The sequence below is a fragment of the Thalia democratica genome, chromosome 8, assembly GCF_965202585.1.
Source record: "Thalia democratica chromosome 8, ktThaDemo2.hap1.1, whole genome shotgun sequence".
NCBI lineage: Eukaryota > Metazoa > Chordata > Thaliacea > Salpida > Salpidae > Thalia > Thalia democratica.
This window is the reverse complement of record NC_139172.1, coordinates 41,305,814-41,320,732: the sequence shown is the minus strand read 5'-3', so window position 1 is coordinate 41,320,732 and position 14,919 is coordinate 41,305,814. Positions and strand designations below refer to the sequence as shown.

Genomic DNA, 14,919 nt, shown 5'->3' with positions numbered 1-14,919 from the left:
ATAAACAGTTTGGTTTTCTACCTAATCGATCATCTAGTTATCAACTGTTGAATTGCTTACACTCATGGTTGGTTTCATTTCTAAGCAATAAGTCAACTAAAGTTATTTACACAGACATTCAAAAGGCTTTTGACTCTGTATCCCATTTTAAACTAATAAAGACTTTAACTTAATACAAAATTCATAAAAGTCTAGCTAGCTGGTTAAAAGAGTTTCTTAAAAACAGAACCCAAAAAGTAGTTATTGGTAACACTTTTTCAGAGTCTTTACCTGCTTTCAGTGGAGTGCCTCAAGGAATTGTTATTGGCCCACTTTTATTTATAATTTATATCAATGATATAGCTTTAGAAGTAGATGTTGATAGCAACATAAATCTCTTTGCAGACGATACAAAAAATTTTAGCCATTCTAACACAATTCTACAAAAATCTTTGGATAAAATTTATCATTGGCTAAAAGAAAGAAAACTAGTTTTAAATCCTAGTAAATTTCAGGTTCTAAACATTCAAAAAAATACATCTAGTATCACTTCTGAATTTAGAATAAACAACATAAGGTTGGTTACCTTCAACTAAAGTGTTGAAAGATCTGGGAATTTTTATTGCTGAAAATCTAAAATGAAACCACCATATCAATTACGTTTATCAAATTGCATCAACTATTTGTTTTCAAGTTTTAAAGAGTTTTAAATCTACAGATATAAACATTCTAAGAAAAATTTATCTCGTTTACATTCGTCCTAAGTTAGAATACAACACACCAATTTGGTCTCTATACTTGAAGAAAGATATTAACCATCTTGAATCCATTCAAAAAAAATATACAAGAATAGTCTTCAACCGTTGCAACATTTCATACACATCTTATTTTGAGAGACTCTCAAAACTTGGTATTAATTCATTAGAGTATAGAAGGATTGAGTTTGACTTAATTACTTTTTTCAAACTAATTAATAGTGAAACTACAATTAATTTACAGTCTACTTTTGAACATCATAAATGTACTTATTTACTGATAAGTAACAACAGAAAATTACATGCAGACATAATTTCAATAATAGTGTTTGGCATAATTCTTTTTTTTATTGTTCAGTTGAATTATGGAACAAGCTTCCAAACGAATTAGTTTCTTGTAAAAAAGTTTAGCATTTTCGGTTAAGGTTAAAAAAGTTTGATTTAAATAAATATTTTGTCAGAAAAATTCATAAGTAATTTTTTTTTTGTTAATTCTTCATTAACCACTGGTTGTGTTTGTCTAATTTGGTTTAACCTATAGCTTTATTTTATTAGCGGCGCCTTTCCTCTGTGTATAACAAAACCTGTTCCTTAATACATAGTTAATTGGCCTGTTAAAGTGCTTGGGGCCTTGGGTTTTTAAGTTTTGTTTATAGTCAGTGTTCTCAACATTTATCAGCTACTACGAAAGTCCAACAAACGCTGAGTTATCTGAGTATTAAAGATTTGAAAGTAAATATGTAGCAGGCTCTCCTAACCAAAGTGAAACACGTTGTTCAGATAAAAGCGGTTCTAGTTATACGAATACAAGTAAAACAAGTTGTATGGATAAAAGTTAAACCAGTTACTCAAATGAAGACTGAACCAGTTGTTCGAATAATGTGAAGCCAGTTGTTCGAATGAAAGTGAAACCAGTTTTGGAGTGAAACCATTTGTTCGGGTGAAGTTGGAGTAGGATATTGTTGTTCTCTTTTCGGAAGCACCGGTATTATAAATTACGTGTTATAATTTTTGTGTTTTTATGTTAATTTTAAACTTTAATTAGTTAAACTCAGTTTTTTTTCATTTTTAATGTACAATTTTGGTTTATTTTTGTCTTTTTGTTGTATGTCTTTCTGAATAAGTGGCTAGGTTTTGATGCCTGGGTCCTTCGTATGACAATAAACTTACAATTATATTTTGCTCTTTGAATTTAGTACTATGAGTAATTAATGTTGAATTTATTTATTACTTTTTAAAATTTTATTTTATCATACAAACTTAATAATAAGAAAATTAGTTATTTACTTTTTCTGATAAATCATTAAAAGTTATTAAAACACTTTGTGCTAAGTTTCTAACTTTATTGAAAACAAATAAACATAGTTTTTAATTTTACTAGTTTCTGTTTAAACAAATTCATAAAAATGATTTACTAACAAAGTTAAATGCTGATATTATTGTTATTACTTAAACAAAACCAACTATGTGCAAGTACTACTAAATATATTTCTAAAGCTTTCATAGCTTATACTGTAAGTTATGTAAAACTTTAGTTGTTAAATATCAAATTGAGTTGTTTTTAAAGTAATTGTGCAACAATATAAGTTTAATAATTATGTAATTTGTTAAAAAAAACAGAAACTTTAGTTTTTTTTAACAAATTACATAATTATTAAAGTAGTAACTAGTAACATAACTAGTTTAAAAGTAGTTTTTCTTACAAAAACTGTAAGGTATAGAATTTTTTAATTTAAGTTTATTTAGTACTTGTATTAAGTTTACAAGTTTTTAGCTTTTGCTGTTCAAAGAACAGCATTTAATTTTTTGTATTACTATTAGAAAAGTCTGTTATAATTCAAAATTTACAACATTGTTGTGTTAACTAAGCTTTTATGTATCAAGATAAATCAGTTTATAATTTAATTAAAATCTTACATTAACGAATTTATGCTTTAGCTATAATAAACAAGTATTGTTGTTTCACTCTGTTGCATTGAATAAGGTTCTTTTATTAGAACCATCTGAATTTTTTTAAATTACTACTACACAAGCTTTTGTATACATAGCGTTAGTCAAACTTTCTCTAAGTAAAATTGATATGACAATTTGTTTATAAATGTTATCATTTTTTTTAATAAATACATAATATAGTAACGTTAGGCTAAAAATAAAGACATAAAACGTTTATAGACTTAGTTTTGTTAAAATTATCTTTTGAAATACTGTTTTTTTAGAGCTTTCAAAAATTTGATATTAAAAAAATTCTGAAGACAGTTTATGTTGTTTTAAGCATGTTACTTTTGTGGCTACAAGTGAACTGCCACATTAAATTTATTTTTAAATCTGGGCCGTTAATAATAAAATAAGACTATATCTTACCTAGTCATCCTGTAACTTTTAGTAGTTTCTCTTTACTTCTTAGTAACAAATACAACTGTATAAAAGTAAGAAAACAAGGCAATTAGGCTACACTTACAAAAAATTATCGCAACCCTAGATCGTAGTTTTAAAATTTGTTTTAAATGTTGAAATTTTGAAATTAAATAAAGCATACTAATCAATTTAAAAAGAATAAAATGTATAAAGAGAACTAGTCGTTAATTTTTTGAAGTTTCATTTTTGTTGTTGTTTTTTAAAGTCAAGTATTGTTTTTTACTCAAAAAAATTTTCAAAGAGCCTTGCTACTAGTCAAAATAGTCTAAAGTTAGGGGATTTTGTATCCTGGGCTACTACTTTTTATTACACTTCAATGAACTCACAAAAGTTACAGATAAACATATTTTATAAAAAGCAATAAATATGGGTAAAAGGGCACTTATTGTTGTGGACATGCAAAATGACTTCTTGACTGGAACCCTTGCATTGAGTGGGTGCCCTGCTAAACAGGTTTGTAATTTGAGTTTTTTTTCATTTGAAAGAGTGATTGTTATAAAATATTAAGATAAATTATATTTATTGTTAATTTATTTTGTTTGTTTTATTACTGTGTTAGGTTAAAAATAGTTCATTTTATAACTATTTATTTTATTTTTATTTTAAGTTAGAGCTAAAAGTTTAATGTTAATACAGTTTTTTTATTGTTTATATTTATTTTATTTTTTAAGTTTAACGTCAATTTAATACTAACAAATACATATGATATTCCTTTATTGATTTTATTATTGATATATATTTTTTAAATACAAGCAATATTTGTTTGTTTCTTACCTACAGTATTTCTTAATTTTAAATTTTACAGAACTTTTTTTTTTTTTTTATGGTAAAAAAACATCAGTCTCAAACTCTACCCCTTGCAACGATAAACGTTTTCTGGGGAAAAGTGAGTGTGTTAATAACTTAACAACTTAATAATTTTAGTTAGATTCTGGTTTGTTTGAGTTTGCAACAGCTGATTGTGAGTTCATACTAGTGGCAGTGATCAAATCATTGGATTGTTTTTGTTTTAATTTCGGCAGATACTTGCTTAGGGTTTTGAGCTTTATGATTTTCTTACACTTTGTGGTTTTTAGTGTTGAGATTTTAACCTTGTGAGTGTTTGCCAAATGAAGTGTCACCAGGGGATTTTTGATTTTTTTTCACTTAAAAATATAGTTTTTTGTTGGTTCAGTGTTAATTTTAAAGGGGGAGGTAGAATTACAGGTGATGACAAATTGCTTGCTTGACTTTCAAAAAACGTTTATATTTGTAGAGGAAAGAGTAAGTATTAAATTTTTGTACCAAAAAAAAATTGTAGTCTTTTAGTTTTGTTATTTTACTTAAATGTTATTTGCTTAACAATTTTTTTTAATTTATCATAAGTTTTTTTCTTCTGTAAAACTAAAGGAGTTCAAAACATTGTTTATAAATCAACTTTTAACTTGCTGACAAAAAGGTCTTTCTCCACTGTCCATGGTTTTAAGTATTCAATTTTTTCTTTCTTTCTTTCTTAATTTGTATATTTTAACATAGAATAGGCAATGCTCTTAGTCAGAAGGGCAGATGTAGCAATATTGAATGTTATATTTGTAAGAAGTTTTCAATTTCATTTAACTTTGAAAAAATTAAACTATTCAATTTACTAACAAAATACTATGTACAAAATTGTAAAACTATTTTTAATTTTTAAGCAGTATATAACTTTCTCTTTTATTTATTTTTATTCCTAGACAGAAAATGATTTTTAAATGGTACAAAAACAGCTATTTAAAAACTTTTATAAGTTGTTTAATTGTTATTCTTAAATTACTTTGTATAAGAAAGTTTCACAGACACAGACTGTATTATTCTTGTAAATATCTAAAGAAACTACAGTAAAGTAATATTGTAGTTGTAATATTATACTAGTTGTTATCAATTTTTATATTTAATTGCTAAGACTGTTTCAACACTTTAATTACTTATTATGTACTACAGTTTTGGTTTTAGATATATTTTAAAATACCAAGTTTTAATAGTAACTGGTTTTGGTTGAAATTTTTATAAAACTTTTACTGCAATCATGATTGTTTCTAATTTTAATTTTTCAAGTTTGTTTTGTAAAACTTTATGGCTAATAAAAGTACTTACTTGTTTTGTTTTCCAAAATAGTAAGGCATCTTTGTATAAGAAGTTTGTATGTACAAGAAGTATATACAATTTTTTTCTGATTTCCCTTGATAAAGATTATTTTCACTTTCATAATTTTTTTTTTGTCACTTTAACTATAGTCTATTTATGCAAAACCTAACAAATTAACTTTACTCGTAATTGCTTGGTTTATTTTTATTTATTTAAAAGTATTTAGGGAACTTCATAGTAAATAATAAACTTCAAGAAAAAGAGTTGACAGTCTGATCATTAATTTTATAAAGAAGATTAGAATAAAGTTTACAGCTTAACTTTTTAACAGGATGGAGTTACATTGGTGCCAGTTATCAACAAATTGATCAAAGAATGCAAATGGGACCTTGTTGTGTACACATTTGATTGGCACCCCAATGAACATATTTCATTTGTCACCAATGCCCACAAGTTTAAAAAACATCCTGATTCGCAAGTTAGTTTGATTTATTTGTTCATAAATTGAACTACCCAAGTTTTTTACTATTAGTAGATTGCATCTAGGTAAATTTTGTGTTTAAATTTTTACAACTACTATTCTGTTTTAGTAGCAAACTTTATCAACAGTTTGCAAATATTTTAAATTGTTTTAGTTTGAATAAAGCTGTAAACCACTATAAAGTGTTTAAATTTAAGTATAAAAGTACAAAACTTATAAAATACTATATTTAATTTTTATACTAAATAATTTTAATATTTTTTCTATAACAGTTAACCAATATAGCAGAAAAATACTACATACTTGTAAAATATTGGTTAAATATTTGTTACATACAGTTTTTTTTTCTAACAATAAAGATAAGCTGTTAAAATATTTCATTTCAGGTAACAGACATAGCAGAAGTGCGTGACAAAGTGATATTTGATATAAATGGCAGCAGAAGAGAGCAAGTAGTGTGGCCACCACATTGTATACAGAATAGCGATGGTGCTAAACTGCAGAAAGATATCATTGTTTGTTTGTTTTATATATTATTTATCTGATTAATATTTACCTAATTTAAATCCACATTGTATACAAAATAGTGAGGGTGCTAAACTAAAAATAAATATAATTGTTTGTTTTATATTATCAATGTTTATATAACTTATATTCATATTGTATACAAAATAGCAACGGTACTAAGCTGCAGAAAGATATTGTTGTTTGTTTTTTATGTTTTTGTATACTATTTTTTCTATTAATCTAATTTTTATTCAAGCGTTATACAATAGTGCTAAACTGCGGGAAGATATAATTGTTTGCTTTTATAATACTATTTTGTTTTTTCAACATTTTTGTCTAACACTAAACAGAATAGCTATTAGACTAAATTTTAAAAAGAAAATTGTTTTTTCAATAAAATGTGTAGTTACTAGGCTGTAATATATATTTTTTTTATAAAAATTAGATTTTATATTTAAAACTGTAACTGCTGTTGAGTTAATAGCTGATATAACTTATTTTTAAAGTTTTATTTGGTTAAAGTTTATTGGTAATTTTGTAAGTTAAAAAGTTGGAACTTTTTAGTAACACTTGAATAAAAAAATTTACTATGCTTTAAAATTAACTAAAAATTGAGTAAATTAAGTTTTTTCTTGAACTTTTTTAGAAACATCTTTGCTAATGTTATCAACTGCCTTACAACAATAAATATAAAATTTCATGAGTTGTAAAAATATGTTTACTTGGTAGTCTTCATTTTCAGAATTCTATCTAAGAATAAGTTTTTTTTTAATATGTTTCTAAAATCTAAGCTGAATGTTTTTTTAAGTTGTGTGATTAGTCTGTTCACGTTTTTTCAACCAATCATGTTAAAGTTTTAGAACTTTTTTCAAACGTTTTAAAGCTACTAGTGTGGTACTTTATCAAGTATAATTTTATACTCAGGTTTTATAAATAGAGTAAAATTTAAATATTATGGTGGTAAAAAAACTCTTTTTTTGACTGTTTTTGATTAATTGAAATTAGTTATTATTTGGAAGTATAAAATAACTTTTTATGACAACAAGATTATCCGATGAAAAATATATGTAGTTTTATTTTTATAGTACTTTTGTTAAAATTTTATCATATAATGCACAAAATGGTTCACAGATATTTATTTTGGTATTAATATTAAATTCGAGTATTTAGCCAAGTTATTAAATGAAGCTTTTGCTCAAAATCAACCACTATTACACATTAAACACCCTAAGTGACTAGTGAATGTTTTATTTAATATAAAAAATTTACTTGCGTTATAAATATGCACCAAATTTGAGCATTAATTTTAAACTTTTTATTTGTATTATTTATTACACTGTTCAACTAAGTATATCACTTGCTGGTTTTTATAAATTTTGACAAACAAGACTTTATTTTAAGCAACTTTCATTAAAATTTGGTTTTAAGGTAGCAGAAAACGCAGTGAACATACTGAAAGGTCAAAACGTAGAAGTTGATTCTTATTCTGCCTTCTATGACAACGACAAACTTAATGAAACAGGTAAATTGTTGTATACATTAAATTGAAAGTGTGAATTTTAAAGTATTTTTGAGTTTTCTCATTTAAAATACCTAAAAATATAATGATCACTGTTAATTAACTTAAGACTTAACTGTGTCTTAATGTTTTCCTTACAAAAAACTAAAGCCTAATTTTTTATTAGTTTTTACAGAGCTTATGTATATATATATATATGTATGTACATAAATGATATTCTCAAAATTATTGAAATAAGAACTTACTTTCTATTGTTGTTTATTAATTTTTTTGATCCAATTAAATGGTTTTAAAAATTTTGAAGAGTTGTGCACAGTAAACTTCTGGTGAAAAAAGTTTATTTACATCAAACTATTTAATGTCAATTTTGTTACTACTAAAACTCAGTTTATTACTGATTACTTGTTTTTATTTAAAGATGCTATGCTTTAATTTAAGTTATAAAAGTCATTTCTGAAAACAAATTAAGACAAACAAACAAGAAACTTAACTTAGAAATATTTCTACTACTCCTAAAAATTTCCTATGTAAGTAAAATAAGTTTTATGCTCATTACTACTATACTTACTGTTTCTGAAATTACAATTAAAATCTGAAATTACAATTAAAATGTTTTAAAATGAGGGAGAAGATAAATTTTTAGCGAATATTTTTTCAAATTAAAAAAAAATCAGCCATTGAATATTCTTGGTTTATAACTTATTATGGATGTTTTTACAAAACTGACTATATTTTATAAGTTAATTGAAACTGTCTTATTTATAAAAATTGTTTCACAATATATCTCCAAGCTTGTAAATAATGTTAATTATTGTAAAAATAAGTGATCTTCTTTTTAAATTGGCCATTTGATGTGTAGAGCAACCTATTATGCAGTTATTTTACTTGTTCAAAACTCAACTTTTATAATAGTCTTTAATCCATACCACAAAAAGTTTTTAAAAGTTCAGTAGTATGATAAAAATAGTATATATTTATAACAAGCAGCTTAGTAACAAAATAATAAGTAATCAAGCATAGTTTTGATGATTTTAGTTTTCTTGTGGATTTTTTATAACAACACTTTTTTTGTACAAAACCACAATCAGTAATGAAACAACATTGTTTTTATAAAACTTTTATACAATTTTATATTATTTTTAAATATATTTAATATAAACAGAGTTACAACAAGTAATGAAACAGCATAACATTGATGAAACTTTTATATTTCAGGGTTGCCACTTTACCTGGAAACCTGGAAAAACCTTGAAAAATCTGAATTTTGATCAAAAAACCTGGAAAAACCTCAAATTTTTAATAATTTTAACATTTTCAATTAGTACTGAAATTTAAATTTGACACAAAAAATCTATCATATAAATAAGATTTTTTTGTCATCATCAAAAAATCTTTTATTAAAAAACACATTTAAAGTAACTTCACAGCATCTTTTAAATGATTTTGTACTATTTAACACAGTTTCTTTTATAGAAATTAACTTAAAACTAAAAATAGACCCAAAACTGTTTACTTTTAAAAACCTGGAAGAAATTTGGTATACCTGAAAAAAAATTTCAAAAAACGAGTGGCAACCCTGATATGTGTACTAATTTATTAATATATTTATTATAAACAGAGTTACAACAAGTAATGAAACAACATAATATTGATGAAACTTTTATTTGTTAACTAATTTATTAATATATTTAATATAAACAGAGTTACAACAAGTAATGAAACAACATAATATTGATGAAACTTTTATTTGTTAACTAGTTTATTAATATATTTATTATAAACAGAGTTACAACAAGTAATGAAGCAACACAATATTGATGAAACTTTTATTTGTTAACTAATTTATTAATATATTTATTATAAGCAGAGTTACAACAAGTAATGAAGCAACATAAAATTGATGAAACTTTTAAATGCGTACTAGTTTATTAATATATTTATTATAAACAGAGTTACAACAAGTAATGAAGCAACATAATATTTATGAAACTTTTATATTTGAATTTTTTAATAAAATTTTATGTATAAACAGAGTTACAACAAGTAATGAAGCAACACAATATTGATGAAACTTTTATTTGTGGAGTAGCTACTGATGTTTGTGTTAATTTCACTGCAATTGACAGCAATCAAATTGGTTTCAAGGTTTGATTATTAATTTGTACTTTAATTTAATTTGTTTTATTAATAATATACATTTTGATAGAAATACGTGTATTTTAGAAAATTAAGCATAAAAAATTCAAAAAAAAGATAGGTTTTAACTTTAAACATGTATTTATACTGTAGAGATACAAGTTAAGATAAAAAAATTTATAAAAGCATATCGAAAAGTTAGTAAAAAATTTTAGCAGCTCTAAGGTGAAATAAAATGTCGATTTTGTTTAAAAAATAAACATCAAATACAAAGGGGTCTTGTTTATTGCTAAGACTTTTCACTTAAAGTTAAAACACCATTATCACAAAATAGATTAACTTCTTACAGACAGGCTACTTTTCTTTTAAACTGCTAAATTTCAATCTACCTCTTCAAAGTGAGCATGATTTTTGCTCTTAGATTAATTTCAAGCCACTTATTTTATATAACAGATCTCCCAAACTTTCAGCCCAGATCAGGCTATTTTTTTTCAGGTTGTTTAAAAACTCAGGCTTGTTTGTTTTGTTTTTTGCAAAGTTCATGCTAATCTAAATAGTTTTCCTTGAAATTTGGCTTGAGTTTTTGTCTTGAAAACCAATTTTTTAAAAGTGTGTATGTTCTTCTAGACATGTGCTTTTTTATCATGGTTTTTCAAGGTATTCAAGCTCCATTATTGATACTTTAATTTTGTGATGTTATGTTTTTCACTTTTTTTATAAACTCTTACTTTTGGTCAATCAGATAGGTTGTTTTGCTTCAATTATTGTCGACTCTGTTTTAAACTATTTCAACTATTTCTTCTAACTAGACATTTTTAAGAACAATTAAGTAAGAAAAAAAAAATCCATATATAAAAACATATATAAAAAAATTTTTTCTATTTAAATTCAACAGACAAATGTGATATTGGACGCCATAGCTGGAGTTGCTGAAGAGTCAATAAAAAGCACGATTGAAAATTGGCAACAAATTGGTGTCAATCTTACTACTTCTCACAAAGTTTGTGAACAAAATAATTGAGTAGATACTTATCAGTAGTATGATTGTTGTTTTTATGAAATATACTCAATGATTTGTGTACTTGTTTTGCATTGATTTTTATAGTTAGCTTAGTTTCAAAACAATTATTCAATTTGAAATAGTAAACTAGTACAGAAATAAATTCGTATTTTTTCATTTTTTTTTATTAGTAGTACAACACCTTAAGATTTTAGATTTTTATTTTTTGCAACTAGTGTTGAAAAAATCAAGTATTTCTTTAGAATTAACAAAAATAATTATTCTTTTTTTTGTCTGTAATATACAATTTTGATTAAAAGTTAAATTTTTATTCTCACAAAAAGCCATACCTTTTAAACAAAAAAAACTGTTTATTCATAATTTTATAAATACTTTATTGTTGCACGTTTTTATATATTGCTCAACATTAAAGTTAAAATGTTTATATTAAACATTTAAAATATACACTTTATTTTTATTGCATTTGCATTCAGTTTTATCCATATGAAGCCTTATGCACAAATTTAGTTTTTACTTTTAAGTAATTTTTACACGTCTAAAATTTCTAAGCTTAAGTTTTATTATTTTCATATTGTTTTAGTCGTTGTTTAAACATAGTTTTCTTTCTTTTTTCAGGTTTAGTGCATTTTAAAAAGTTTTTTTTTTAGCACATAAATATACTGCAAACAAATGCACATTAATAAACATATAGTATTGTTTTTGAATTAATTACTAAAGACTATTGCAATAAGGTAGAAGACTAAAATGTGTACTTAGAATAAAATCACTAATAAATTATTATATTTTGTAGATGTTAAAACTTTGGAAAAGAGGTATTTACAATGGCACTTGGTTTTAAATATCAAAGTTTAAAATCTAAAAACTTATAAATAAAGGTTCGAAATATTTATTTAAAGCGCATGATTATACGCTAAATTGATTATGAAAAAGTTAGACAAAAATCGTGATTGATAAAAACTTTAATCATAGTTTTATTTTGAAATAAGCTAAATAAGTGTTACTTTTGAATTTTTTGTCACTTAACAAAAGTATAATTTAAAATATGAAAAAAAAGCCATCAATAAAACATGTTTTTATTTGTCTTCTAATGTCAAACGAAAGTACATTGTTAAATGTTTGTTTAAGAATTAAATTTTCATACAAAGCTAATGACGAATAAAACCATTAATTATAAGGCACAACAAAAGATTAGTTTATTTAAAACATTCTACGTCAAAATTTTCAAATTTAGTCATTGTTGAATCTGCGTTTACTTTTTGACATTTGTGTGCATAAGACTTTATAATAAAAGAAATTAAAAAATTTTAAAGGTACAATGAACAGAATTATTTATCATGAATGCTTAAATGTTTTGTGATTTAATTACTACTTTAGATGATTTAGTAGAATATTTACCATGATTTTTTTAAAGTAATTTATCAATGATTAAAATAAGTAATTTATATAAAATTTCCAAGTAAATCCCTTTTGAAAACAAATTTTCTCCAAAATAAGTTATCTAAATTGATAAATTAAATTTTTTTAGTTCTAACGATTAATATGTTTTAAATATATTTTACCAACTAAATTATAACTAATTAGCTTGCGCCTAAGAAAAAAGAACAGTTTAAGTAACTCGATCATTTTTGATAAAATGTTTTATTAACTTTAAGGTTTAAAAAAAAAGTTTTCTTAAAGCATGAAGTAATTCATTATATATTGCAATATGTAATTAACTTTATTAGAAAAAGCATCTACATTAGATTTGCAAATAAATTAAAGGTTTTAACTATTGTTTAATTTTATATTGTGAACATTTTGTCATTGTGTGCTAACTACATAGTTTATATGACAGACCTTTCCAAAAGAGTTGTCCTGAAAGTTTTTAAAATAAAATATGTTTAATTGTTCATAACAACTCACCAAAAACTTATTAAATATATTATAAACTTTTTAAAAATATGTAACTCAATAGAACAGGGTTACCACTTTACCTGGAATCTGGCAATTTAGGCAAAAATAACCTGGAAAACCTGGAATTTGAGAAATTTTGAAAAAAATCTGGAATTTTGAACGAAAATTGATAAAATCCTGAAATTTTTAACATGTTAGGTCATAAAATTTCTATTTGACTCTAAGAATGTATGATATAGACAAAATATTTGTTTTCATCATCAAAAATATTTTTATTAAAAACACATTTAAAATAGCTTTAGAGTATTTTTTTAATGATTTAATACTATTTAAAACAGTTTCTTGTCTTAAACTTAACTTTAAACAAAAAATAGACCTAAAAACGTGTATTTATAAAAACCCCAAAGAAATTTGGAAAACCTGGAAAATTAAAAAAAAAACGAGTGGCAACCCTAATAAAATTAATAGATAAGATTTGAACGACTAACTACTTTTACTAACTGTTATACAAACAAAATTAAAGATGATAAAAACTGAAAATCCCCCTAAAAGAAGATCAAAAAGAAAAAAAAAGGCTCCAGTCAGATTTGCTGATGAGTATTCTTAAAATTTTTACATAAAAAAGTTTTTCTACAGTATGCACATTATTTAGTTTGGTAAAACTTTGAAATTACTTATGCGTTTTATCAAGTTGAATTTTAAGTAGAAACAAATGTTTCAATTTAATATTTTGCAAATTTATTTCATTATTTTTTTTTTCGCTAATCTAAAATTTTTTGTAATACTTTGATATTTAACCTCTTACATAATTATTAACAAATTTATACTTAATTATTCTATATTTCTGTGTTTTTTATAAAAAACATTTTATTCTTATTTCTACTTACTTTATATAACTTTACACATTCTGTAGTACAATATTTATTCTTGTATTTCATCCATTTTAATCTTAATTGTGTCGTTTCTTTTGTTCCAAAATAAAAACAATGTAGCCATTTTTAAGCCACGTTATATATTGATGATTTTAACCAGATTAACAGGTGTATAGAAAGTAAAACTTAGTTATAAATATCAATTAGTTTTTCAAAGAATCAAATCAATTTGAGATTTAAAAAAATATTTTTTTTATAAGTTAGATTTTTGGTTTGTAAAGAATATTTATCTTACAGCAATTTACACATTGTTTTGTCTAAACCAGTAATGAATCATTGTAGAATATATAAATTACTAAAACTTTTATAAATTGTCAATGATGAAATTTAAAAGACAAAGTTTTTTTATTTGAGCTCAAGTTATCACTATTTAAACTAAATACAGAAAATACTTAATATTTAAATTTACTGCATTTTTTACATTGCGGAAATAAAATGCAACTAAAATAAGAAATGCTTTATTAACACAAGCACATTACTTATATTATTTGAAAGTATTTCCTAAAAGATATAGTTTTGTACGTATGCAAAAACGTTATCTTTCTAATTAAAAAAAACCTAACCTAGTCCAAGGTATGTGCTTTATAGCTAATAGTTCATAAAACTTTTTAAGTAGCGATAAAGTTAATATCAAACGCTTTTAGATAAACAATATTCAAAAACTTATTCCTTCTACCGGAGTAAGAAAGCTAAGCTGACACAAATTGTAAAAAAGCAAAGCAAAACAGTATTTATACCAGTCGAAGAATTAATTATAAGTTGTTAGATAAAACATAGTTTTAAGAAAAATGTAAGTATTGATTTCTACCTCTAATCATATAAAGCAAAAAGTGCTGAAAAAGTTAATTCCATAAATTATTTGTTCTGATTCAAAAACTTCAATATAGATTTTAAAATAGCAGTGTGATTGAAAATTTAAATATTAAACTAACTTTATACTAGGATTAAAATGGTTGCAACAAAAAAAGCTTTTTATTTTAAACAAAAATTATGATTAAATATTTAATTCAAGAACTTTAAACTTTGACAAGAACTATTAAGTATATCTTTTTAAGACACAATATAATTAAAGTTTAGAATACCTTATTACATTTTAAATCAACGGTTCTTAAAGTTTTTATTATGTTATAATCTTTTTGAAAAATTAATACCAAGTTTACTCTTTTTTAGAAGATAAT

General features: G+C 23.9%; 1 protein-coding gene across 3 annotated transcripts; it reads left to right on the top strand.

Annotated features, from left to right (window-relative positions):
- Positions 1-3,478: 3,478 nt before the first annotated feature.
- On the top strand, positions 3,479-13,488 carry LOC145842404 (nicotinamidase-like). 3 transcript variants are annotated; one of them, XM_082949837.1, is made up of 8 exons: positions 3,479-3,602; positions 5,584-5,726; positions 5,785-5,798; positions 6,127-6,248; positions 7,669-7,762; positions 9,792-9,904; positions 10,791-10,895; positions 13,333-13,488. In XM_082949837.1, exons 1-8 carry the CDS (start codon positions 3,516-3,518, stop codon positions 13,414-13,416), a joined length of 762 nt encoding a protein of 253 aa, XP_082805963.1. In that variant the 5' UTR covers positions 3,479-3,515; the 3' UTR covers positions 13,417-13,488. The 3 variants fall into 3 exon arrangements, with proteins under 3 accessions (XP_082805963.1, XP_082805962.1, XP_082805964.1); XM_082949836.1 differs by lacking the exon at positions 5,785-5,798 and having other exon boundaries at positions 5,584-5,730; positions 6,120-6,248; XM_082949838.1 differs by lacking the exons at positions 5,785-5,798; positions 13,333-13,488 and having other exon boundaries at positions 5,584-5,730; positions 6,120-6,248; positions 10,791-11,180.
- The last annotated feature ends 1,431 nt before the right edge of the window (positions 13,489-14,919 follow it).